The 25962-nt window shown below is 38.1% G+C and overlaps 2 protein-coding genes across 2 annotated transcripts; both read left to right on the plus strand.

The window, feature by feature from the left end:
* The first annotated feature begins 371 nt into the window (after nucleotides 1–371).
* On the plus strand, nucleotides 372–1763 carry LOC145773811 (solute carrier family 61 member 1-like). The gene is made up of 2 exons (XM_082584938.1): nucleotides 372–1035; nucleotides 1099–1763. The coding sequence occupies exons 1-2, from the start codon at nucleotides 372–374 to the stop codon at nucleotides 1761–1763; spliced, it is 1329 nt and encodes a 442-aa protein (XP_082441064.1).
* A 6983-nt stretch (nucleotides 1764–8746) lies between these two features.
* Nucleotides 8747–14313, plus strand: LOC145774759 (uncharacterized protein KIAA1143 homolog). Its single transcript, XM_082586064.1, has 3 exons — nucleotides 8747–11253; nucleotides 11412–11520; nucleotides 13990–14313. The coding sequence occupies exons 1-3, from the start codon at nucleotides 11152–11154 to the stop codon at nucleotides 14181–14183; spliced, it is 405 nt and encodes a 134-aa protein (XP_082442190.1). The 5' UTR covers nucleotides 8747–11151; the 3' UTR covers nucleotides 14184–14313.
* The last annotated feature ends 11649 nt before the right edge of the window (nucleotides 14314–25962 follow it).

Here is a 25962-nt window from a genome sequence, read left to right on the forward strand (position 1 = left end):
CAATTGTAGGCTATCTGTTTAAACACAAGTCGCTTATTATGACATGGTAAAGTGCATAATTCAATCACACACTGTTTATGCTTTTGACCAATTTTGTTGGAGACTTTCTCCAACCCGATATTGGGAAATTATAACCTTGTGGGGGGGCGATCAAAACATTGTCAAAACCAAAATAAAATTTGCATGTATGTTATTATGGATATTTCGCACCTTTTTGACATACTAGCTTAAAAAAATGTAGATTTTTTGATCCACCCTAATCTACAGTATGTGTTTTTTGTAACTTTGGTGACTTTTACGTTTGTTTTGTATGGTAACTCAGTTAGTCTTTTTTTTACAGGATTTTATTATTAAAAATTGCAATTTTTAGCATGTTATTCTTGGTTGTATTTCTCACTTTTGCTGCTGTTTTAGTAATAGTAGCATTGCTGGAAGTGCTATTTGCTTATACAGGAACAAAAACTAATACGAATCCACAGTTTCTCAAATTTCAGAGAATTTATTTCCTTGTGTACTATCCATTGCTTTTTGGTGATTGGCTGAATGCTCCATATCTTTACAAATTGTATTCAAGCTACGGATTCATTGAGGAACAAATTGCTATAATTTATGTCTGTGGATTTGCATCTGCATTGTTTTTTGGAGCTGGGGCTAGTCCAATTGTAAAAAAATATGGGTACAGGAAAACTTTTGTGGTTGGAACATTTGCTTATGCAATAGCTTGCTTGATGAAGTTATCTTCCAATTATAGTACATTGATTGTTAGTAGAATACTTTCAGGATCAGCCACTTCTTTGCTATTTACTGCTCAGGAAATGTGGTATATTGACAAACATATCAAGTACTATGATTTTCCACCAGAATGGGTACCGGATACTTTTACAAAATCATCAAAAGGAAATGGATTTTTGGCAATTTTGGCTGGTGTGATTGCTTATTTGATGTCAGAAGTATATGGATTAGGACCAGTGGCTCCTTCAGTCCTATCTGTATTTGTGTTATTGCTTTCTTGTCTAATTGCTGCTTCATATTGGAGTGAATCTAGCCTGGAAAGAAAAATTGAAAGCAAATTGATTGTTAAAAGCAATGTTGTCACAGACAAACCATACAGTTCAATAGAAAAGAAGAAAGTTGTTAAAGAATGCTTGCAAGGATTGAGAACCATTGCACAAAGCAGTGATCTGATGCAAATAGGCTGCATCCAAGCTTTGTTTGAAAGTGTGTTGTGCATGTTTGTATTTCTCTGGACACCGGTACTCGATCATCACAATCCACCACTTGGGATTGTTTTTGCTTCTTTAATGGCAGCTACTTTGGTTGGTGGAGGAGTTTATAGAATTATTGCTTCCCTTTTCAGGAAAGCTACTCCTGCTTATTGTTTGTTGATCCTACTTGTTGCGGCAGCTGGTGCTGTGATATCGTGTGTGTTGTCCACGGAACCAACAAGAGAATTCCCCATTATTTCATTTATAGCTTTTTTTTTGTTTGAAACCATTTCTGGAATTTATTTTCCCGCTATGGCTGATTTAAAACATGAGATTGAACTCGATAAATTAGATTTTGCTCTCACTACCTGGTTTCGTGTACCACTAAATCTATTTTCTTGTGCTGGATTGTTATTCTTACATAGCAGCTCCAATACAAAAGGTACAAGAAATTTATTTATTTGTTGTGTTGTTTTAATCATTGTTTCTGTTGCTCTTTCTGTTAAATTTATAAAATCTGATAAACGTCAAAAACCTCTCATTGGAGATGCATCATAACTTTATGTTTGTTTTTTGAAACACTTTAATATTATTGTTATGAACATTATATATATATATAATTATACAATTATATATATATGTATATATAAGATAAAATCTTGAGACTTATGGTATAACATGTTAAAGTACAACGTTTAAGCGCCAAGTAAAGTATATTGTATTGGTTGACCAGCAATCATTAACTATCACACATAACATGTAGGAGGCCTCATGGCATTTTTCAGCTCTGTGAGCTAGATAATGCTTTCAGGCCTCAAAATTTGTACTGTTTTCCAGCGGTCAAGCATGTCTTACCGGACTGGCCCTTTCAGCGGACATTTAATATCTCAACCGGACATTTTTTTTGCATGTAGATTTTGCACAAAATCACACTACAGTATTGTGTAGTCGTGTTTGTAGAAGAAGATTTTCTACAACAGAATAACTCGGCAATGGTTGATGGCTTAATAAACCGACCCTGAAGTATTCTGGAGCAGATTGCTTGCAAATAAAGTAGAAATAGTGTGGGCTTCCATTTTGTAGCCCAAGTTTTGAAGCATGAACTTTTAATTTCACATAAAAATTACGCTTTTGCTTAGTGATTTCAAATCCTTTTGAAACGTTTTTGCTACACTTGAGACTCTTGAAACTCTTTTAATCAATTTTTACAGCAAATTTTGTTTTGTAACATTCCTTTCCAACCAGACATTTTTCACAAAAACTTTTTGTCTGCTGCAATGTTAATATCCAATGGAAACAAAATCTCCAGCTACACGAAAAACTAAAGGTTTGCAAAGTTATAAAAAATTAACAACTAGAAGTACAACTGGCTCAGAATAATGTTTTTAAAATTTTTGAATAAAAATAATATTGGTGGTGGTTGGGAGACTGTCTTAGTCTAAATGGTTGGGGTCTTGATGCGTTCCTACAATCCCTCCTTTGCTTGCTCTCCTACTACACACATAACTTGCAATCCTTTATTTTCCGATTTATGAGTCTGCGAGTGGGAATAGAAACCTGATTTTTGTACACACTTTAATACGGTTATATATTATATGTAAAACCAATAGCACAGAATCACAGAATGTCTGGGAAGGCGTCCTGTCATTCTCTTGACTGTTACCAACATACTGAATTTTCGACACGAGGTATGTGGCTTAAACATAATGGCCTTTGGTAGGCAGGCCATGTCATTGAAAACAAAGGCGCAGCAACATAAAATCAATGTTACTGTGCTATCACTATCAGCCACTGGCGGCACAGGCAGAAAAGTTTTTCTTTTTAATTACTTGTATCATTAGACAAATAAATGCAGTTTAACTAAAAGTACACAAAAATTGTTTGTTTTTTTGTGCTGTTTAGGAGATATAATATTATAATAGGGTAGACATTGACAATAACAAAATTTAAAAAAAAATCAGGCAGCAAAAGTTTACGATTAAAGAAGTTGCGCTCTCTCAACGGTTGTACTATTGGTGCTAGGATAAGCTATGATGTGTCAAACGCGTTTATTAACTTTTTAATGAACAAATAAAACAAGAAAAAATGTTAATAAGCCTATTGAAATTTGAGATAAGATTTCAGAAGTTGAAGTTTAGAAGCTTACGACTTACGAGCTTTTAGAAGTTGAATAAAATTTTCGTGCGTCTTACACATACATGTATATATTTCACTTGTTAATAGTACAAATAGGGGCCTTCATTTTGCAAATTTTGGTTTTCCAGTGAGGCGTTTTGGATGTTCGGATTTCCACATTGAATAAGCTTCTAGGACTGACAGTCTGACATGGTTAAATAATAGTTTTTGTTTTTTCACTTTTTCTTCATTAATTTTAACACTGATGTACGGTATAGTCTTTCATGCCTGGTGAATGGTGATTGCCTTGATATGTCATCATGCTGGATTTAAGACTCTAGTGAGGTATTTTTCCTTCCATGATGGATTGATGGTGTCAGATTGTCATACTGCAGTTACAGTCTTGGTTTTGTGATCTGTGGTGATGCAGGCTATTTTTCTGACAAACAGAGTTTTTGTGTTCTTAAATGATAAGCTAAATAGCCTAGTGAGTTCAGCTGCTTTCTAGGCATAAACTAGATAAATCATTTGCTACTTTTAACCTACTAGTGTAGCAACAAAACATTATAGTCACAGCACCTATAGTGCATTGCTACATTGCGTTTAAAAACAGTGCGTTCTGTTTTATTGCTAGATTTTTATTATCTTTTGTATACCGGTATAACTAATAAAAAACAGGTAGGCTATATATACTTTTGGTGCATTCTGTTTAATTGCAATATATACATATAATATATATTGTGCTTGTCTTTGTTTCTATGTTTAATGTTCTCTTTGTGGTATTGCTGTTAAGATAATACTTTAAAATTGTTCACCAGACTTGGTACAGTGTCAGTGATGGGTTTATATATAGTTACATACAAAAATATATACAATTACAAAACAACAATTACAAAAATATATATGAATTTTAACAGGGAATTAAACTAAAACCACTATCTAATTCTTAGTCATATAGAATTTATCAATAAATTGATATACAGATGAAATCGGTTAATCGAATCACCTATTTGCCAGACGTTTTGATACGATTATACGATTGATTCGTTTAACCAATTTACTAAAAAAAAGCTTTATTGTGAATGGGCGTAATTGTTGGGAAGATGCCTGTGCTGACTAGGCTGCAACGCACATTACAACTGATGATTCCTACACTGTTTACAATTCTGGTTAAACTTTAAAGAGTTTACTAGTTCTGTGTTACATAACACTATGCCGTATGTTCCATCCAGCAAAACTGGTCCTTTTTACATTGATTTATTATCTGCAGACGTTGAAACAATGCAAAAAAGACCAGACTTGGCTGCTGACTTGGCTGAGCAGGTATGATCAAAGCATTTTTCTGCAAACTGCGGCTTGCGGCAATCGGACTTGTTTTCATCTCACCAATCACAAACGCACAATGCGAACTTTGACCGTTAAAGTTTTTGATTCAAGCGTGCTATTTTTAGCTCGTACCAGCTGTGTAGTTTTGAGTATTGAACGTGGCCTACGAAAATAGTGGTATGGTAGAAAAACACGGCTCACACACATTGTTTTGAAATCGCAAAGTTTTTTTTCAAGTCTTTTGCGCTGTCTGGTAAAATAACACTAGTCTACAGAAAATTTCAGGTTTGGGTTTTGACGACTCATTTTAGCTAATTTTGGGGCGCTGAATCCGAAAATGAACTCAGATTTTCTCTATCACATCACGTTTTTGAGATATGAAATATTCCTAATTTTTGAAAAATATCAATTTTGCCCCCCCTCTGTTGTCAAAACAAGGAATTTTGATGTAATAAACACTGTTTACCTGCAATAATCTAGCTTTAATTAGCAAACAAGCATTCTATATTATATTCACACAAAGTTGCGTTGTCTTTATTAAAATTTCATGCCTTGGAATAAAAAATAGGCATGCAAAAGAGCAACCATAATAACATCAAACGCTACATTATGCTGACGAACATGTCGATAGGACAGTGACAAGGTATTATCTGAATTATAGCCTACAGTTCACACAATATGCACATAGACATTCCAATGGATTGCAGAAATTCTGAAGACACACACAGAAATAGGAAAGTGCCAAAATAAAGATTGACTCAAAGGGACTTGGGCAGGGCGAGTTCAGAAACAGTCAAAAAAAGAGCTTTCATAAAATATGAACTCTTCACTTATAAGCTTAAAAATGTTCTTTTGAGGGACTTTCTTTTATGAGCATCATCTGGAATTTCTCTTTTAAAACTCCAGCAATAGTCGGCCATCATATGACAATCCCACCGACCTTGATAACGTTCCTCCATAATTTTAATATCCTGGTGAAAACGTTCACCCTGTTCTTCACTAACTTTCCCAAGGTTTTCTGGAAACTCATCCGCATGGCTCTTCAAATAGTGAACTTTGATGCTCATCCTGCATCCCAAATCTTCAAAACTAAGCAGTAGCTCCCTTAAGAGATATTTATAATTTTCTGCTTTTCTGTTTCCCAAAAAATTTCTCACAACAGCACCAAAAGCATTCCAAGCTCTAGCCTCGAATGGCAACATTGATTTTACAAAATTTTCATCCTTTAACAATTGCCTGATTTGTGGTCCATTGAAAATCCCAGCTCTTTTTTTCTCTTCACTGAGACCAGGAAAAGCATAACATATATACTTAAAACACTCTCCTTCATGATCCAAAGCTTTTACATATTGTTTCATGAGACCAAGTTTGATGCGAAGAGGAGGCAAGAGGATTATTTTGATATCAACTAACTGATCACGTATGATATTTTTGTCTCCAGGTATCAAGGTGAGCCTTGGAGGCCACTCTTCTTTGTTCCAGTGCTGATCCTTGACCCTGCTGTCCCAGTAGCATAGAAAACATAGGTATTTGGTGTAGCCACTTTGTTGCCCCAGCAAAAAGTTCACCATTTTTAAATCTACACAGATGAGCCAACCATGCTCATGGTACTTTAACTTTTCAAGAACGGTTTTGATGTTCTGATACTCTTCTTTCATTGTCACCGAATGTCCTATCGGAATAGAACCGTACACGTTACCATTGTGAAGTAGAACACACTTCAAACTTCGTTTGGAGCTATCAATGAAAAGTCTCCATTCGTCTGCATCATACTGTGGTAACCCCATTTCTAGAAGAAGCCTTTCTATATTGTTGCAATAAACGAAATAATTGTGGGAAGCAAAATATGGAAGCAGTTCTTTTTCTCGTTTGCGATAAAATGTCACGTTTGTACCAGCTTTGAGAAGTTTCCTTTCCTGTAGCCTTGATGCCAATAACTCCGCAGATTGCTTCAAAGGCAAATACAAATCTCTCACTAAATCATTTAATTCCATCTGATTAAACTGGGAAGGCTTGTCTGACAGATCCTCGGGTGCTGGTTGAAAAATTTCACTTTCTCCTTCACTAAACGATGCTTCTGAAAAAGAAATAGCCTCTTCGTGTAGTTCTGGAAGTGATGTAAATACTGGCAGTGGCTTTTCATCACTGTGAGGAACTGGCCGCAATGCCAAATCCAGATTTGGATATTTCAAACGATGTTTACTCTTTTTGTTATACCCTTTCACACTAACAAGACAAAAATAACAATCGTCAACATGATTTCGTTGCTCTCGCCAAATCATGGGTATTCCAAATTTCATTTGTAAACCTTTTCCTTGCGACCAACTTCTCAGACATTCAACGCAGGTCTTGCACACTTTATCAGGAGCCCAGCTTTTGTCCTGGTCTCCCAACTTGACTTTAAAGTAAGCAAGATATGCTCTTTTTACAAACGTGGTAGCCTAATATTGCATTGTTGAGACTTCAACATGAAGCATCCACAAATGTAACAAAATATATCCGGATCATTACAACATTTTATTCTTTTGCTGGAAGCAGACATAGCTTGACATCAAATATAACCTTCCTTTGTTAGTAGTTTTCTAAGAGCAAGTTTTTCCACAGAAACACCACTATACCAAAAACTCTAACCGACTTGAACTCAAACCTATAAAGTATGAAAGTACCTTTTCCTTCTACAAACCACTTTTCAGCTTGAACTCTGATGTTGGTCTGTACAATGTACATGTGCTTTATGAAACTTCTAAATAAATCTTCCTTACTAAGCAAGAATTTATTACTAAGTCAAATCTACTCCCACCAGCTGTCTTCCTACAATATTCCATCTGCACAGAGATAGCAGCTGACCCACAGATAACGCCTGAGAAGCCAAGACAGGGAGTTCAAGCCAGCATGGAAAAACTCAACGCTACCAATCTCCACTATGTCCTATTACGATTATCATAACAGGAATTTTTTTTATTTTAGAGGAAATCTGAACCAATTTATGAATTTAGTGTAAAAATATCTCTATGTTAGAAAGTTTATAGCTGTCAGAAAATAATTATATTTGACATTTTACTGCACTAAAAAGGGCAAAATTGGTCAATTTCATAAAATAATGACCACGATAGAAAAAAAACTTGATGTGATAGAGAAAATCTGAGTTTATTTTCGGATTCAGCGCCCCAAAATTAGCCAAAATCAGTTGTCAAAACCCAAACCTGAAAAAAAAAGTTGAAATTTGTAGACCAGTGTAATTAATTTGCAATGTTCTTCAACTGAACGAGACTGTACAAATGAAATTATGCACTGCATTTCACAACAGTAGGCTACTTGTTTTCAGCAATTTAAAAAAAACTCTCCAAAGTTTTCTGGTAAAAACTTTTGGACATGCTTTCCAACACTTCCCTCTCAAACCGAAATAATTTGTCCATGTCCATTTCTTGGAAGGCCAGTCGCCGACGGATGACATCAAAAGCATTTAAACTTCTTTAGTGTGATTATTCCTTTTGTGTGCTCTTCGGTTTTAATGAAGCCCAGCTGTGCGAAAATTGGTTCTTTGTAGTGCGATGTCTAGCACAGGGGTGGGCAAACTTTTTGTAATGAGGGCCACATTTGAAAAATGTTGCAGCCTGGGGGCCGCACACTCTCATTACAAAGTAAGAAAATTTACCCGGTGTGTAAATAAACGCATATTCATATTAAACACAATTTTTGTATTTCACACTCAGTTACGTTTAAAGCTATGCAATCATCATCACAAAAGTTAATGAGATTTGTGCAACTGTTTACAGTTTTTCACAATCTTCTGGTTTGGTTGTGTCGTTTTAAATTGTACTCCTTGAAAACAGCCACAGACTCAAGGCACAACAAGCAAACTGCTTTATTCCCAATTTCGATAAAATAGTATTTAACAGTCCATTCCTTATTGAAAACACGACTTTCGTTTTCAATCTTTCGCTTCTTAACAGCACTCATTATTTTAACAGAGTAAAATATAAATCTTTTATTTTTTAACAAAAATCCTGTCGAAGTAGAAAACATTAAACTGTGCGTCTCAAATAACTATAAAAAGCTATTCGGAGGAAAGTAGAAGTACTGGTACTGGTAGGCCTATGGTAGACGCTACCGTATTTGTATTTTATGATCAAACAATTGAATCAAACAATGCGTGAGAGCATGTTGCAATACATGCGCGACTGACGTGTGTGTGTTTACGCACTGACTCTGAAGAGAAAAACGCACTCGTAAAGGGAATAATATATTGTCATATAACCTGTTTAATTAAAACAATAAGTGATGAGTAGTAGTTTCTGCAAGTGCCGGCGGGCCGCATAAAATGGTCTTGCGGGTCGCATAAAATGGTCTTGCGGGCCACATGCGGGCCGTAGTTCGCCCACCCCTGGTCTAGCACATAAGATTATGGTCTGGGATTACAGACACTTGTCTTTGTTTTGAGTGCATGCGTCTGTCTCACCTTTGCTTCATTTCACCTTTGAACATTGCAGACAATTATGCGAAGCAAAAAAGAGACATTCTCTTTTCCCTAACAGGTATAATTATACGATTAAATGAATGAAGTATGTAAACTAGAAGCAAATCCTGATGCTTTTATCCGACTTATTCTTTTAAGCGGTATGCGATTAACCGATGTTTTTACTTAACATCAGATTGGATTTGGTTTGGGATTTCAGGTTTTGATTAAAATAAGCGATTGATACGTTTAAGCAGTAAACTATTAACCGATTTCGTCTGTATACACAACATCTTGAAAATTCACCCTTAACAATTACCCCATTTTCCCAATCTGCATAAATCAATACTGCATACTGCAATAAATGCATACTGCAATAAGTACAATTATTACCATGATAGAAAGAGATTTATGCAGATTAGGAAAATGGGGTAATTGTTATGGGTGAATTTTCAAGATGTTGCGTATATATCAATTTATTGATAAATTCTATTTGACTAAGAATAAGATAGTGGTTTTAGTTTAATTTCCTGTTAAAATTCATATATATTTTTGTTTAGGCTATATGCCGTAATAATGTTGATTTAAAAAAAATGAATTTGTTAAGATTTCTTTATTTCGTGATTGGATTTCAATGTTAACACCTAAAATTTCAATGTTACAAAGATATATATATATATAATATGTTGAAAAGTATTGCAGAGCCTTTCGTTTGACAACTGTTATGTAAGAACTTTTTTTGCATTATGTTATAATGTAGGGTTATGCCATGTATATTGTATTTTATATCTTAGATGGTAATACATTGTAATACATATTGCCACAAAAATTGCTGAAATTAATGTTCACAGAGTGTTATTTTTATGTAAAAAAGTGCAAAGATCAACCAGCACTACCAAATTATAGAGTTTACTTAGCCCAAACTTTTAGATTTTGTTGATTTGTTGAGTTGCACAGTTATACTTTTTAATGTGCATATTAAAATCTACAATCTGCTACTATTCTGGGAAATCCCAGAGAAAATTCTGAGAAATGTCAGTTCGGAGAATTTTAAAATTCCACAGCGCTAGCGGCATTTGTTTATTCAAAGAAATTAGCTTATAATAGAGGTTAACCAAGTAAAGTGTCACCGAAAAATTCTAGTGCGTCCAGCCGTCCATCTCTGAGTCGCGGAATGGCCTGTTTCGGTGAGTCCGATCCCTATTCGGTGATTTTTTCAATTTTTTTTTAAATTATCGGGTAACGTAGCCTAATTATCATTGACGCTTTAGGGTTAGAGGCTAGGAACTCACCGAATAGTAGCAGACCCTCTGAGTCGGTAGGCATGGGTTCGATATCATATACCCTGTCGGAGTGTCGGGTTATACCAAAAACTTTTTAAAAATGGTGCTGAAACTAATTCCTGCTTGGCACTGAGCAATAGAATGGATTCGGGTAATAATGTACTCAGTTGCCCCTCTATGTGACTGCATTGACACTGTCTGCTTTGTAAAGTGCTGACGAGCAACGCATTCTGTGATGGATACAGCGCGTAAAACCAGCATTATTATAAGCATTAACATAAAAGACAAAGCCTTACCATAGCCAAAAACAGTACTAATTTTGACTAACCACTGGCTGCGTATTAGTATTAAATTACTTACTTGGGCACCGGAATTACTTGGAAATGGTTACTTTTTAGTTGTTTTTTAAAGAAATTTTTGACAAGACCAGTGTTATAGATTAAATTAATTGCCTAACCTTTTGCATGGATATGGAAAGGTAAAAGAAAAACATCCTACCTAGATAATCCCTACAAATTCTCAAAATTTCTCCGAAATGGGATTTCTCCGAATTAGATTCACCAAAATGGGCCATTCTGTAAAATCTTGTAACGTACTGTATTTTATGTGTATTGAGCATTGATTGATTATGTTGAATGTTATTCAGAATTTGCTTACAGTAAGAATGCAAAGATGATTTTTTGACCGAAAATTTTTTATTTTGTGCATAGGCTTATACAATTGTACCTATTCCTATATATAATGTTTTTGGGATGAAGTAATTAAAATGTCACAGAAGCTGCAATACATTAAGCAAGAGCAGCCAAAATTTATAAAACAGTTCAAAGAAAAAGCTGGAATAAAAGACACGACGACAGTAAATGAAAAGGTAGTCTCAATGTTTCATTGTGTTTCTGTTGTATTTTTGCAGAAAAGCTAGTAACGGTAAAACAAGAGTTCCCATCAGGTTTTGTTTATTCACATTTTTTTTCTATTATTGGAAAGAAGCTTTTTTGTTGTTTATTTTTTTTATTTTATTTTAAACAGAGACTGCAATCTAATGCAGAGCTGGATGACAGATCAGACAATGAAGATGAAAAGCCTGTTGTTGTTGTTTTAAATGAATCACACCTTACTAAGGATGAAGCTGAAAAAGGTACTACCTATACTTTCATTGAAATATTCCGCATGCTTGCCAGCAGTAGGTTAATATCACAATTTACAGGGTGATCAAACCAACTAAATGTTGAAGGGCCAATTGATTCCCTGGATTATTGCAACATTTGGAGAAGACCGAATAAATCTTCAACAAGATGGAGCTATCTGTCCCACACAGCAGATCTTGTCCAGGACTGGTGTAAAGAGAATGTGGTGGGGTTTTGTCCAAAGGAATTATGCCCTCCATCCTCACCTGATTTAAACCCAATATACTTCGCAATGTGGAGCATCTTGGAGACTGATGTATGTTCTTCAAATCATTCAAACGTTACAGCTCTGAAGGTAAAATTGCGCACTTGTTGGAAAAAAATATCATCAGACACCATATGCGTGCCTCATGCTGTCAAGTACTTAAAAATGTTTTTTGTCATCCTTTGAGATCAATGCAACATTTGGAGAAGACCGAATAAATCTTCAACAAGATGGGGCTATGTCCCACACAGCAGATCTCGTCCAGGACTGGTGTAAGGAAAATATGGCAGGGTTTTGGCCAAAAGAATTATGGCCTTCATCCTTACCTGATTTAAACCCAATGGACTTCGCAATATGGAGCATCTTGGAGAGTGTTGTCTGTACTTCAAATCATTCAAACGTTATAGCTGTGATGGCAAAATTGCGGGAGCAAGTCTTTTAGGCGCAGACAGTTAGGCGCCGGTCAAATAGGCGTGCACACTGTGGCGCCCGTTCATTTAGATGCTATTCCTAGTAATGTCTGCAGATTATATCAGCTTGGCAGGTAGGGCAATGCTTTTCACACAAAATGTTATATAGAACAAAAAAATATGTCATGGCTTCTGTGAGTGAAGCTGCTTAAACCGGCCATGCTTTTCACACATAGTGTTATATTGAATTGAAAAATATATTGTATTTTAATGCGCTTGTTTGGCATTTATTTGTTGTTAGTCCAGGTTTGCGTAGGCAAAAGCTTTATCAATAAATTATTCAAGTTTCCGAGCATAACTGAGTTCACTTTTAGTGAGTCAAATAATTAACTACACTAAATACCACTAAAAAAATATACCGTAGCCTACATTCAAGCGGGTGGTAGGCTTGAGTGAAGAATAACTTAGTTTTCCGTCAAAACCTCGACTACGTTTAATAACGAGCAAAGTCGCACCATTATGCTTGCAACTTGTAGCCAGGGTTCATATGCCTTTCCATCCTGAGTAGAAGTAATTGCGAAAGATAACGGATGAAGTAAGGTTCCATCTGGCTGCAACTTGTGTTCATGATGCACAGCAAATGTCCTGTGGAGACGTGCTAATATCAAGAGTAGTAGAGCGTTGTCTCGCATCTCATCTCCACACGCGTATTAACAAACAACATATTTTTCTGTTCAATATAACATTTTGTGTGAAAAGCATTGCCCTACCTGCCAAGCTGATACAATCTGCAGACATTACTAGGAATAGCACCTAAATGAACGAGCGCCACAGTGCTCCGCACCTAAATATCCAGACGCCACAGTGTGCGACGCACACTGTGCGTGCCTATTTGATCAGCGCCTAACTGTCTGCGCCTAAAAGACGTGAACCCAAAATTGCGCACTTGTTAGAAAAAAAATATCATCAGACAACATATTATGCATGCCTCATGCAGTCAAGTGCACAACAGACTACAGGCGTTTAGTGAAGACAAAGGGAGGATATGTTGAAAAGTAAGAGTTCATTTTGTTTAATTATACTTTTCTTTGTATTTTTCTTTATATTTGTAAATTTTTTCCTGTTTGAATGTATAGTATGTACTATTAGTTCAATAAATATTTGTCTACACTTGGTTTGATCACCCTGTAAAATGACTAAAGCTTTAGGGAACGTTCAAATATTACGTAACGCCTTCGAGGGGGAGGGGGGGGGTTTATGCAAAGCGTTACGTTAGCGTCACATCGGGGGGGAGGGGGTTCAAGCAAAACGTTACGTAACGCTGTCGAGTACGAAATGGTAGTTTTTTGTGCTGAATTCGTAGTGAAAAAGCGTTACATGGGGGAGGGGGGGATTGAAAAAAGCGTTACGTTGGCGTTACATGGGGGAGGGGGGGTCAAAAATTCGGAAAAAAAGCGTTACGTAATATTTGAACGTTCCCTTAATGTATTTACTGGGGAGGTTTGTTATTTTTCAAGTTTAAAAAACTTCACGACAATGAAGTTAAATTTGCCTTGTCTTTGTCAAGCTAACAATTTAAAAAAGTCACAAAGTCCTCCTAGCTTAGATTAAAAACCGTTATTGAACTTATAAACTGTAGGCCCACTGTACAACACTGACATAGTCTTGCAGTGTTATCAATTTTGAGGAGCAACTTTAATTAAAGCTCTGTTGCATATTCACTTTTGAAACGGCCCTTTCTGACAATAACTAAAAAATATGGTTGAAAAATAATGCATTATTTACAAACCAAATAAAAATTTCAGCTCAAGATAAAGGAGGAAGAGTGAAATTCAACAAACCTACTTCTAAACGGGCAGCTCATTCGGGATTGAATGCAACAACAAAAAAGACAAAGCTGGACAACCCAACCAAAAAGAACACATCTATAAAAAAAGATCAACCTTCTAAAAAACAATCATCCAATTTACTGTCATTCAACGATGATCTGAATGAATGAGGTAAACATTGGGAATCCTGTTTAATTCTCGAAGCCATTGGAGTTAACTGATCATTTGAATGATTAAAACATCACTGTTTGTTGTACGTATATATTTCATGCAAATGCAATAACCTTGCAAGAAAAATCACTACAAGTGTGTAAAAATTTAGTTTGATGATAGAGTATTTGTCAACCCATACCGTTTGTCAGCAACAGACTTTTGCCAAAATAGCACAACTTTAAGATTATTTCATTTTGAAATTCTTTGGCAGTGATAACTGCAGGGCTACGATTTGTTTCTTGTCGAACGACCAAGAATTCTGCGTTTGTTTGTCAAATAGTAATATGACGTCACAAGAGTCCGATTAAGCGTTTGGCCGCAAATTACCGCACAAGTTGTGTGGATGTACGTCAGAGTCACTTAGCCTACTTAAGTTTTTAATCGCACGCTGGTTAAGTGATTGCAAAGAGTATCAAGCGCTAAGTTGTGTACTTACCGGACATGTATATTATTTGTTTTGCTCCAGGAAGAGAACTGTTGTAAATGCGAAACTGACGATCTCAAAAAGAAAAAAGCCCTTAAGCCAGGGGTTCTTAACTGGGGGTAAATTTACCCCCTGGGGGTAAATTTCACCTATCGAGGGGGTAAATTTAATGAATCATAAATTACGGCTTTTAGACAAAATTAGATCCGTGGAGTAGAAGAGTTCAAAAAAGTAATTTACGCAAATTTTCCAACATTCGATGATTGGAAAGTCAGATAGAAGTCGCAATGAGATTTCTGACCTCGAAGTTGAAATATGCCAACACCTTGCCGCTTTAAAAAGCGGTTACTCCGAAGGCTAGCGGTTACTCCGAACTATAGCGGTTATTCCGAAGGTTAAAGTTTTAACAGTAGGCTACTGCTCTTTGGATAACTCATCCCTTCGAAGCCAAGTTAGAAAGTATTGCTGACGATGATCTTTGCAAAGATGAATTGATTGCTCTTTATTGTTCAACAACGCTATGTTCCAAATTCTTATCGTGCAATGGTGACTTTTCCAAGTTTTAGTGTGGAATCAGTCGAAGAGTTTCTTACGCTGACTAAGCGTGCATTTGAAGTTATTATACCTTTTCCAACTACTTATCTGTGTGAAGCAGGGTTCTCTTCATTGTTGGCTATTAAACCAAAACATCGATCTCGCTTAGTTTCCAAAGACGACATGCGAGTAGCTCTTTCAACGACTGTTCCAAGACATTATTTTTCACAGGACCCCGTCAAGAACAATCGTGTCTTTTTGATATTTGCCAAGGTAAATTCAGACAAAAAAGGATGTTTTGCATTTCTTTGCCTGGTTGACTGGACACGATGACATCACAATGGGCCACCAAAACGGTGGGGGTAAATTTTACTTTTTTCATTCGGCAAGGGGTAAACGAGACAAAAAAGGTTAAGAACCCCTGCCTTAAGCTATCATCATGGTCGTGGGTTCCAGCTCGTGTCCGAGCATTGGTTTCGTAATCAAATCGAATTTGGCTTTGAATGGTGATGTTGTATGATTGTGGCTTTAGAAGACAGTCTGTGATGGAAAAGATGTGGGCAATAGTCACATTGTATGAAAGGTGGGAACGTGGTAGTTTTTTTAGTGTTTCGTTTTTCTTGGGCTTTTTGTATCCTGTTTTTTTTTTAGAAAATTTTTGTGCCTTCCCTAGTTCTTTTACTTCAAAGTGATTTGTCACTAGCAAGTTGTTCCCATGAATCCAGACAAATGTTTGCATGGTTAAGGGAGACTTTCAGCTGATCTTATATTTGGTCTTCCGGGCGGGCGGCGGGGGTCTTTTCACTGTCTCTAGTGCACCATAAAGAATTATTTGAGGAAGCCTCATTGGGTCCATTTGCATGACATGTCCTGTCCAGTTTTAGTTTGTTTGTCGTACCGGTATCCAGGCTTAAACCTGGTGGTTGAAGATTTAGAATAAGTGGACGGGAAGGCAAGGAAGTCAATCTTCATGTCCACCTTCAGGCATGCCTTTAAGTGTCCTGCTAAAGACACAGCCGCATGCTCTTAAGCGGTGTCGAACCGGCGCCCTTTCAATTGCCGTTCCAGGGCTCTCACCACTCGGCTATGCAGCCAACTCCTGTCCAGTGAAGGCTGGCTTCTAATATGGGCAACCTGGCGCGATCAAGGATTGTATCGTTGGTGAGACAATCTTCTCAACGAGTGCCTAGAATTTGCCTCAGTTTCCTCTGCTGGAAATTTTCAAGACGTTTGATGTCACGGCGGTATAAAGTCCAGGGTGGTCTTTAAAAATCAAATTTTTGAAATTTACTGCTCCTAACCCTTAAAAAGTTTCGTCCATACAAAAGATGAGGTCTTGCAAAGATTTTTAAATTTACACAAGATTCAAAGGGTGCACAAGACCCCTCAAATTCTACATCCCCCTAAAAAAGCAAAATTTGGATATCTAGAAAACCGCTTGAGCTAGAGATGTGCTTTTGGTGTCTAAAGATGCAGAAAACAAGGTTTTCTATAACCTTTCTGAACATTGAATATGCCTATCTTGATATGTATATGTCTAAAACTACTTTTTAAGGGTTTTGCGTGTAAGATTCTAAACAATACTGTAGTGTAGACCAAAAATCACACTTCTACTTTTACCTTTCTAACCTGTTAAATTGTGATGTTACAAGAACAATAGCACATTGCAAACATTATGTGTTGTTTTAAGTGACTAGAAATCCAGCGACCTGGGCAGCAGATACACAATGTTCATAATCTTTAATCATCTGTAAGTACTGTTTTCATGTCCCTAAGTCTAGCTGAGTTCCGAGCTAATGTAAAACTTCATGAAATTCTTGTAAAACTTAAAGCTGAGTTCCGAGTTGATGTTCCTCTGGTTGTCCACTGGGATGGAAACCTTCTCAGAGACTTGACAACCAAACAGCATGTCGACCGCTTGTCGATTATTATAACTGCCTAATGGGGTTTTTCAGCTGCTGCAAGTAGCAATATTTCCAAACGGAACGGGATCAAAACAAGCAAAAGCTGTTGTAGAAGCTTTCAATGAATGGGGCCTAAAAGAGCAAGTGATTGCATTATCATTTGACACTACTGCTTCCAACTTCATTGAACAAGAGCTGCAAAAAGACCTATTGTATCTGGCATACCGCAATCATATTCATGAGCTGCTGGTACAAACAGCTTTTACCACATGGGAAGCACGGCTTCACCAGATGTTCTAGTATTTAAAAGATTTCAAACACGCTGGGAGTTTATAGACAAGACGATGTTCACCACAATAGTTGAACACGAAGAAATAGCTGATACAGTAATCGGTGTGGATCTAATAGTTTGGGCTGAAAAATCTTTGAAGGAAAGAAAAGATTTACGTGATGATAACAAAGAATTTATAAAGCTCTCATTAATTTCTATGGGAGCTATTCTAGGGGTGTTCATTTTATGACTCCTGGCCCAATGCATCATGCTAGATCAGTGGTTCTCAATGGGGACGGTACCGCCCCCCAGGGGGCGTTTTGATTTTGCAGAGGGGCGGTATGATTACCTCGACTTAAAGGGGGCGTTTTGATTATTAGGCGGCATTCTTGTTTAGGGGAGGCTTGGGAGAGTTGGGTCATTTTTTGCATTTGAACATGTAACAAAATCTATGTTCACAAGAGAGAAATTTTTCCTAGCTTGTAATATACACAGACCTATAGCGCTGATATAGCAGGGATATTGTTACAAGACAATGTAAATTAAAACAACAAGAATACATTTTCTAAAGGCAATTATTTGACCCAACTCTCCCACGTAGTGGGGAGAGTTGAGCCATGCTATTGGGTGAGTTGGGACATGTAGGGGAGACTTGGGACAGTGAAATTTTCTATAGATGAAACACATACATGTTCACGAAAAACGTTATATTTTGCGCCAATCTGTATCTCAGCAAAATACGCAAACTGGAAATACGAAAGAATGAAGAGAACTGATTCGCTGAAACATGAAAAAAAAATGTTAATATCAAAGCTATTGGCCTACAGAGGCTACAGATCATACACGAAGATGACTAAAAACTACCGGGCTTCTTACTGCCATACCCATATCATTCAGGAGAAAATCACACTAGGAAGTCGAAATGTGGCGTGGTCGTTAGCACTTTGGACTGGCAAACTCAAATTTGTAAGTTCGATGCGAGGGCTGCAAAGAGCCAAAAAAATTGTCATTGTCATCAAAAAGTTTTAAATCCGGATGCTTAATAAAATGATGAGAAAAAATTCCATCTTGAAAAGTCACATGAAAATGTAAATTTTTCTGCCCTTCGAGCTGTACCACCGACTTGACAAGGAGCAGGAAGCTTTATAACAATGTCTTGTTTAGAAAATGACGCTTTGTCATTTTCATTGATGACAAAAAGGGATGCGCTTTGAACAAGACTGTTTTCACGTTTGAGAAACACACCTTCATACTCGTTCTCATCAACCGCATCAATTCGTGCTATGTAATGGGCTATCCTCGATTTGGCTGACACCAGTTTCACAACAACGAAATCACCTTCTATAAATTCTTCTTCTTCTTCGTTGACATCACTGTCACCACTTTCTGCAAATACCATAGCAATATCACTTTCCTCTGATGAACTAGGTGTTTTTTCTTTTCTTGCTCGAGCTTGAAATAACGCTTGTTTGGCTTTGCGTTTCACTTTTTTGTCGTTAGGCCTATTCTTTTTGGCAGCAAATTTTTCCGCAACAATATTTCGAATCGGAGTATTTGTCAGAATTCTTGTATCACCTCTCTTTCGTCCTCTCTTGGAAACCTTTCTTTGACCAGCTTTTGGTAATGGAATGATATCTGCAGGGGATGTATAAACTCCACTTATATCAATTTCTGAAGCAGCGTTTACACGGGAAGTTGATGCTTCCTGCATAACGTTAGAAACTCCACTGAGGTCAGCAACAGAAGCAACAGCGCCAGCGAAAGTTGATGGATTCGGTGGTTCTTGCATGTCGGAAAAAATTTCCTTTGGTTCACCATCTGTAGCACCAGTTTCGGTTGAAGTTGATACTTGAAGAACTTGATCTGTTACTGCTGCAGGAGCAAATTCTGTTTCACAGAACACATCCTGGTTAAACGGATAAATTCCCGTTCGTTGAAACCCAGACGCAATGTTCTGAGCAGTAAGACCAAGTAACTGAGCATGAGAGACAAATTCCGGAATGTCATATATTGTGACAAACTTTCCAGGGTGGGATCGCATCCAGTTGTCAATCGCTCGACTATACGCCGTCTTGAATGGCTTGTAGCAGCTTACATCCAGCGGTTGCAGTTTGTGACTTGTATGAGGTGGTATTGTTAAAAGTATAACACCATTTTCCTTGGCTAAATCGATCGCTGCAAGAGACATATGCGTTTCATGGTTGTCAAATATTAACAGCACTTTCTTCTCTTTGCTGCACCTGGTGTAGGTTATAAAATGTTGTAAATAAGTCACAAACAGATCTTCGCTAATCCATCCACTAGGATTGGCTCCTCCAATACAACCTGGCGGTCCTCCTTTGATAAAAAAATCTTTATAGTTTTTTCTTGGAAATATTAGCAGTGGCGGAACAACACTTCCTGCTGCATTAACTGCGTACACAACAGTGACAAGCTTACCTCTCTCCCCAGATGTTATTGATCCGACTTGTTTCACCCCCTGTGCGGCAACGATGTTTTCAGGTTGTTGCACAGTGGTGCAACCCGTTTCATCTGCATTATATATGTCTTGGCATTCAAACTTGTGCAGGTCCATAACACTACTTAAGTTGTTGAAAAACTTGTCAGCAGTATAGCGATTAAAAGCACTTGCTCTTGCAAGTGATGTAGCTTCTGGTGTTCGAATTGATAGGCGATTTCTTTCTTTAAAAGATATCCAAAAGTGTTCACCAGTCATTCTATTTTGTTGCCAAGAATCAGGAACAGTCACATGGTTTCTTGATGCATATTCCACTATCAACTCACGGCATTTATTTCGCGTGAGTCCGTGAAACTGCTCTGCTAATATTTTTATGTGGGTCGAAAGTTCTGTCTCCATCTCCAACGAAAATATCATATTTTTGTCATACAATTTTTGTACCCAAAGGTTTTGTTTTGCTGATCGTTTAGTTCACTACGTTTCTCTATATATCTTTTTAATGTCATTCGAGCTACGTTAAATTCATCAGCAGCACTGCGGATACTAATTCCTTCTCTGACGCGATCTCTAGCTCTGCTTAAATCTTCCTCTGTAGCTCCACGATTAGTCTTTCGGACGTATTTCCGGGGCATCTGTAAAACATCCAATGAATGTGCAATATTTATTCAGCACAAAAGCAAGTTGATGTAAAATTTAACCTTTTTATGTCTGGCCTGATGTAATTAGCCTAAAAAACATTTAATATAAACTCAAAAGCAAAGAACTTATAAATACCTGTACTAAAAGTGTTTTAATTAGTTACAATAGTCAGTAGGCCTCCAATAAATAAGTCAAAACTAGGCTATTTTTGCCATCGCTTTAATAGAGGGAGAGTTGGGACACGGCTCAACTCTCCCAACCATTGGTGTCCCAAGTCTCCCCATATCCAGCCATCTTAACTTTTTGCAACTTTGTTGCTGTAAAGCTAGCCGCATGGTTTTCCTTAGCAACCATAATGAAAGAGTAGCGCACTGGCTACATGACAAAATGTATTGAAATCAAACTGGCAAACATACTTCAATAATATAAAAACTCTTACCTTCAAGTCCAACTTTTACTTTTTTGATGTAAAAATGCTTTTTCGTAAAAACAGTTATACAACGAGCCTAAACCTGCTAAACATTTTAGGTCAGAAGAAACTTAACTACAAGTTCTTCCAATAGGTGGCGGTAATTCATTTCTATAACAAGTATATTTTGAAAAAGTCGGGGTGGCTCAACTCTCCCTGTGGCTCAACTCTCCCAAGTTTCCCCTAACCCATCTACCGCCCAGCGTAACGATTTGGTCTAAGGGCTTGTATCTTCTTCTTCGTGATAGCATTTCCTACCTCATATCTGGTGGAAAAGGGTTTCAGCTGTGTTGTTCTGCTACATACCAAACAGAAAAACCCACTTGACATATCCATAAGAGGCGATCTTCGAATGTTTCTCACTGGCTTTACACCAGATATGAAACTGGCACTTTCTCACCAAGCCCAAGGTTCACACTGACTACCAGTATACTGTTTTCATGCTCGCAAATATATATTTGCTTTTCATCAAATATAGTTACTAGTTTCTAAAACCTTACAGCCTGTTTCACCCTAAAAGGGGGATCATCAAAAGGTTCTTATTTTAATAGAAATAGAATTCTATTTGAATAAGGACCTTCTGATGATCCCTCTTTTAGGGAAAAACAGGCTGTAAGGGTTTTAGAGACTGGTAACTAGCATATTATATTTGATGTAATTCACTCTGCTTGGCTTTTTGCTTGGCATTGAGCACTTTTTTGTAGTACCGTATTAATAGTAATTTTTTGTTTTATATTCAATTTTCGTAATAAGTCGTTTTTGTTGGGGGGTGGTAAAATTTTGCCAGTTCATGAAGGGGGCGTTGGGCCAAAAAAGGTTGAGAAACACTGTGCTAGATGGATGTCGAAGATTTTGTAGTTAAAAGTTTGGATGTTTTAAGGCCAGTTTAAACTTACAGAAAGAGAAAGGATTGGGCTCTTGCAGATGTGTAATGTGTAGATTTGCTATAAAATTGTACCTAAATGCATGGATAGAATCTCCTCTATCAGCTGCAGCCCCGAATAATGATCTAAATCTTTTGAAGTCTTTTAAAGCATATTCCAGCATTAACACTGCAGTGTCGAATGATGTATTATCAAAATTTTCCTCCCACCTGTGGTATCTGTCGGAAGAACTAGCTGCCCTTGCCTTTTTGATCGTTCAGTATCAGCCCAAACCAAAAGACTTCTGGTTAAAGCAATACAAGAGCGGGGGGAAACTGAGGATGCCCCTAAACGACTGACAATCAATTCTGCAATGACTGATCGACTAGAGTTGTCTGACCTAGTCACTAAGGTGTCATTGTCACTGTTAAAAAAAACTGCACATATCAACTGAGTTTATGGAACAGGATCCAGAAACCTGGGCAATCTGTAAAGCTTACTGTGAGTCATGGTGTCGTTAAAAACAAAAATTGGTAGAGGATGTCCTCGCCGAGGATATGAAGCTGATCTCACAATACCTAAAGGATTGGAGACTAAAACTCAGCACAGCTAAAACCACCATCACACCTTTCCACCTCAACAACAAGGAAGCTGGCCGCCAGTTACGAGTCCCCCTAGATGGAACCCTTATTCGACATGACCCCTGGCCTACATATCTGGGAGTGACCTTGGATCGGCAACTCACGTATAAAAAACACTGTGACTCAGTTCATGCCAAAGGATCAGATAGAAACAACCTTCTCAGATGTCTAGTTGGGTCAACTTGGGGATCCAAAACCCCAACACTGCGCACTAGTGCCCTAGCGCTTGTGTACATGGGTCTGCTACTATTCGGTGAGTTCCTAACCTCTAACCCCAAACTCCTAACCCTAAAACGGCAATGATAATTAAGCTACGGTAGTACGGTACCCAATAGTTAAAAAAAAAATTGAAAAAATCCCCCGTTAAGGGATCGGACTACCGAAACGGGCCATTCCATGTGTACAGTACTGCCGAATATGCTTCTCCAGTCTGGTGCCGCAGCACACACGCGGAAAAAGTAGATATCGCCCTTAACCACACCATGCGCATAATCACTGGATGCCTGCGTCCAACTCCCACAGACTTACTACCAGTGCTTTCAGGCATCGCCCCACCAAAACTACACAGAGAGAATTCCAACGTACGGCTCGCATTAAAGGCAGAGGTCAATGATCGCCATCTCCTCCACAATGTAGTCCTTGACGCACAACAGCTCACACGTCAATGCCTGCTTTCCAGGCACCCTTTTTCTCGACACGTTGTGGCGCTTCATGAAGGTCACTTTGACCTGATGAAGTCATGAAAAGACCGCTGGGAAACCATCTCACAGCCCAACCAGTTCCAAGTCACACCAGACACTACGGTACCACCTGGCTCAGACCTGCCAAGAAAAGAATGGGTTACTGTGAATCGCCTCCGTACTGGTGTTGGTCGCTTCAAGCACAATATGTTTACCTGGGGATTGTGTGACTCACCAGCCTGTGTTTGTGGTGACTGTCAAACAGCACAGCACATTATTAATCACTGTCCAGTGTTTCAACCTGCAAAACATGTGGATCTCATAGACCCTGATATGAAGACATTACTCTGGTTACAACAATTGGGAGATGTTGCCTGAATTGCTGCCTCATAAGCAAGAAGAAGACTGTGAGTCATCAAAGATAGTAGACACTCTAACTGTCACAGATGACCACGCTGAGCGAGGTGTAGCTCTCATATAGGAATATAACCGCATCCTCCCTCACAATGAAGAACATGTTCAGTATCTGATGCAGGTAGTTGCAGACCTTCGGAATCGATTTCCAAACTGCACTAAAGCCACTTTAGCTGACAAGCATGTCTTGGCAAACAATTAACAATGCGACAGAAAAACTAAGTGATTTTTTATGCCAAAGCAATGCGTAAAGCTAGTTAATTTTGCGGTCGGTGATATTCTGATAAAGCCCAATAATTTGTGAGAATGCTAAGCTTATGCTTTGTATAGTTTATTGCGCATTGTTTTCATATTTTTGATTACAAGAAGTGCTTTTGTAGCCCTTTTCAAAGACAAATTACCGAAGCTCAAAATTTAAGTGCATTTTCTCGTAAGGACCACCCCACCCGACACTGTTGCTTGTGTAAAGACCACCCTACTCTACAACGTCATGTTTGCAATGTTCTATTTGTTTACTTGTAACATCACAATTTAACAGGTTAGAAAGGTAAATTGTAGAATTGTGTTTTTTGGTCTACACCAGGAGTGTGCATTGTGCAACGTGCAGCCCGCGAAGAAAAATTGTACGGCTCGCGAAGATGTGCCAATTTTTAATTGTGTCCGGTCGCGAAACGTGTTTACAATTTAGTTTAGTCTGGTATATATATGCTAAAAATTCATTGTGGAGCGGATTATTGTGGATTTCACACCTTCTGTTAACCATTTTAGAAGTCTTCTACCGGCCACCGCTAATCCATTGTACTTAATTATTTGTGGAAAGTAAAAATGTATGGTCACATAAAAGGCATTATAAACAATTTACGACTTTGGAAAGCTCACGTACAGACAGGAGGGGTCTTGTGCACCCTCTAAATTATCTTCAAATTTAATTTTTTTGCAAGACCTCATTTTTTGTAAGGACGAAACTTTTTAAGGGTTAGGAGCAGTATATTTCAAAAATTTGTTGTTTAAAGACCACCCTTTGTCCAGGGTTCACAAGCATAGAGAAGAGTGGATAAAACGACTGCCGGGAAGACCATAATTTTTGAGCAGATAGATATAGCATGGTTGTTGAAAACACGGTGGTTAAGTTTTCCATAGGCACAATGTGCTGCTTTTATACGATTTTCAATATCCTTTGCACATATTGGTGCTGTTAAAGGTATGCTATTGATCTCTGGGGAGGTGTGATCAGGTGGCGTTCTGTTGAGCATCTTAGTTTTATCAATGTTAACTTCCATTCCAAAATGCTCATAAGAGTTGTATAGGTAGGTAGGCATCCTTCCATCTTTTCAGATGATGGTAGCACTCTGGGTACGGCAGCTTCTCATATGGCTCTGAAGTCCAATCCTGGCGTGGCAGTCTCGTCCACAGTTTGGACATATGAAATCAGAGGAGTTCTGAGGCTGCTGTCTCTCTTTTCTTCTTTGTCTTCTTTCCTCTAGTTGCTTCCTCCGCCTCGACTGACCCTTTGCTAGACCCGCACTGACTTCGTAGCGCCATCTGTTGCGATTTGCTGCGATCAGTTCCCAGCTGGCAGGGTCTATGTCAGTCTGCTTCAGGTCTCGTTTGCAAACGTCTTTGTAACGCAGTGCGGGTCGTCCTACTGGGCGTTTCCCTGTGGCAAGTTCACTGTACAGAATGTCCTTTGGAATGCGCCCATCCTTCATTCTGGATACATGCCCCAACCAGCGTAGACGTCGCTGGCAGAGGAGAAGGTGTATGCTCAGGGAGCAAGAACGTTCCAGAACAGTGGTGTTGGGTATTCTGTCCTTCCAGGAAGTTCCAGGAAATATCAAGATGCACATAGTCGTACCCGCAAGCAAACGGATTTAGGAGCGAAATGTGCGAGTTACCAAATGTTTGATGCCAAGCGTTAGAACTTCGATCAAAGCATTTTCCAGCAGTGTTCAAAATGTTCTTCTGGAAGAGAACTTCATTCCATAAAAAAATGTCTGTATTTCTGAACATCTGGTCATAACCTACACTGTTTTCCAGATGTGAAAACTTTAGTAACAAGTATCCAACAGAATCAGTTTAACAGTGCAATATTGTTAGTTGGCTCAAACGGTGAAATACAAACTAGCATAGACGTTACAACTAAAAGTAGCTTAGGTTATTTCATCTATAAAAGAAACTCGTTGTGTCAAATAGCACGAAACGTACGTGGCAAAATGTTTGATGCCAGGCGTTGGCGGCACGGGCGCCTTGGGAATTTCTCATGTTAAGCGTCGCTTTTAGGCTTTGCCTTTAAGTAGGCTGCCTAGTGAAAGAAAATTTAGTCGGCACTCTTACGTGATGCTCCCACCCCCCCGATTGTTCATCAACCTGACTTGATGTCCTTACCCATTTTTTTTTCATTAAGCCCCGCGTTTGTCGAATAGTGACGGCGCGTGTCGA

This window comes from Aplidium turbinatum, chromosome 7 (assembly GCF_918807975.1).
Source record: "Aplidium turbinatum chromosome 7, kaAplTurb1.1, whole genome shotgun sequence".
NCBI lineage: Eukaryota > Metazoa > Chordata > Ascidiacea > Aplousobranchia > Polyclinidae > Aplidium > Aplidium turbinatum.

Coding starts and splice junctions, on each gene's coding strand:
- LOC145774759 (XM_082586064.1), top strand. CDS start 11,152: ATGTCACAGAAGCTGCAATACATTAAGCAAGAGCAGCCAAAATTTATA. Junction 11,254..11,411: donor CGACGACAGTAAATGAAAAG/GTAGTCTCAATG, acceptor TATTTTAAACAG/AGACTGCAATCTAATGCAGA. Junction 11,521..13,989: donor TAAGGATGAAGCTGAAAAAG/GTACTACCTATA, acceptor TAAAAATTTCAG/CTCAAGATAAAGGAGGAAGA.
- LOC145773811 (XM_082584938.1), top strand. CDS start 372: ATGTTATTCTTGGTTGTATTTCTCACTTTTGCTGCTGTTTTAGTAATA. Junction 1,036..1,098: donor AATTGCTGCTTCATATTGGA/GTGAATCTAGCC, acceptor ATGTTGTCACAG/ACAAACCATACAGTTCAATA.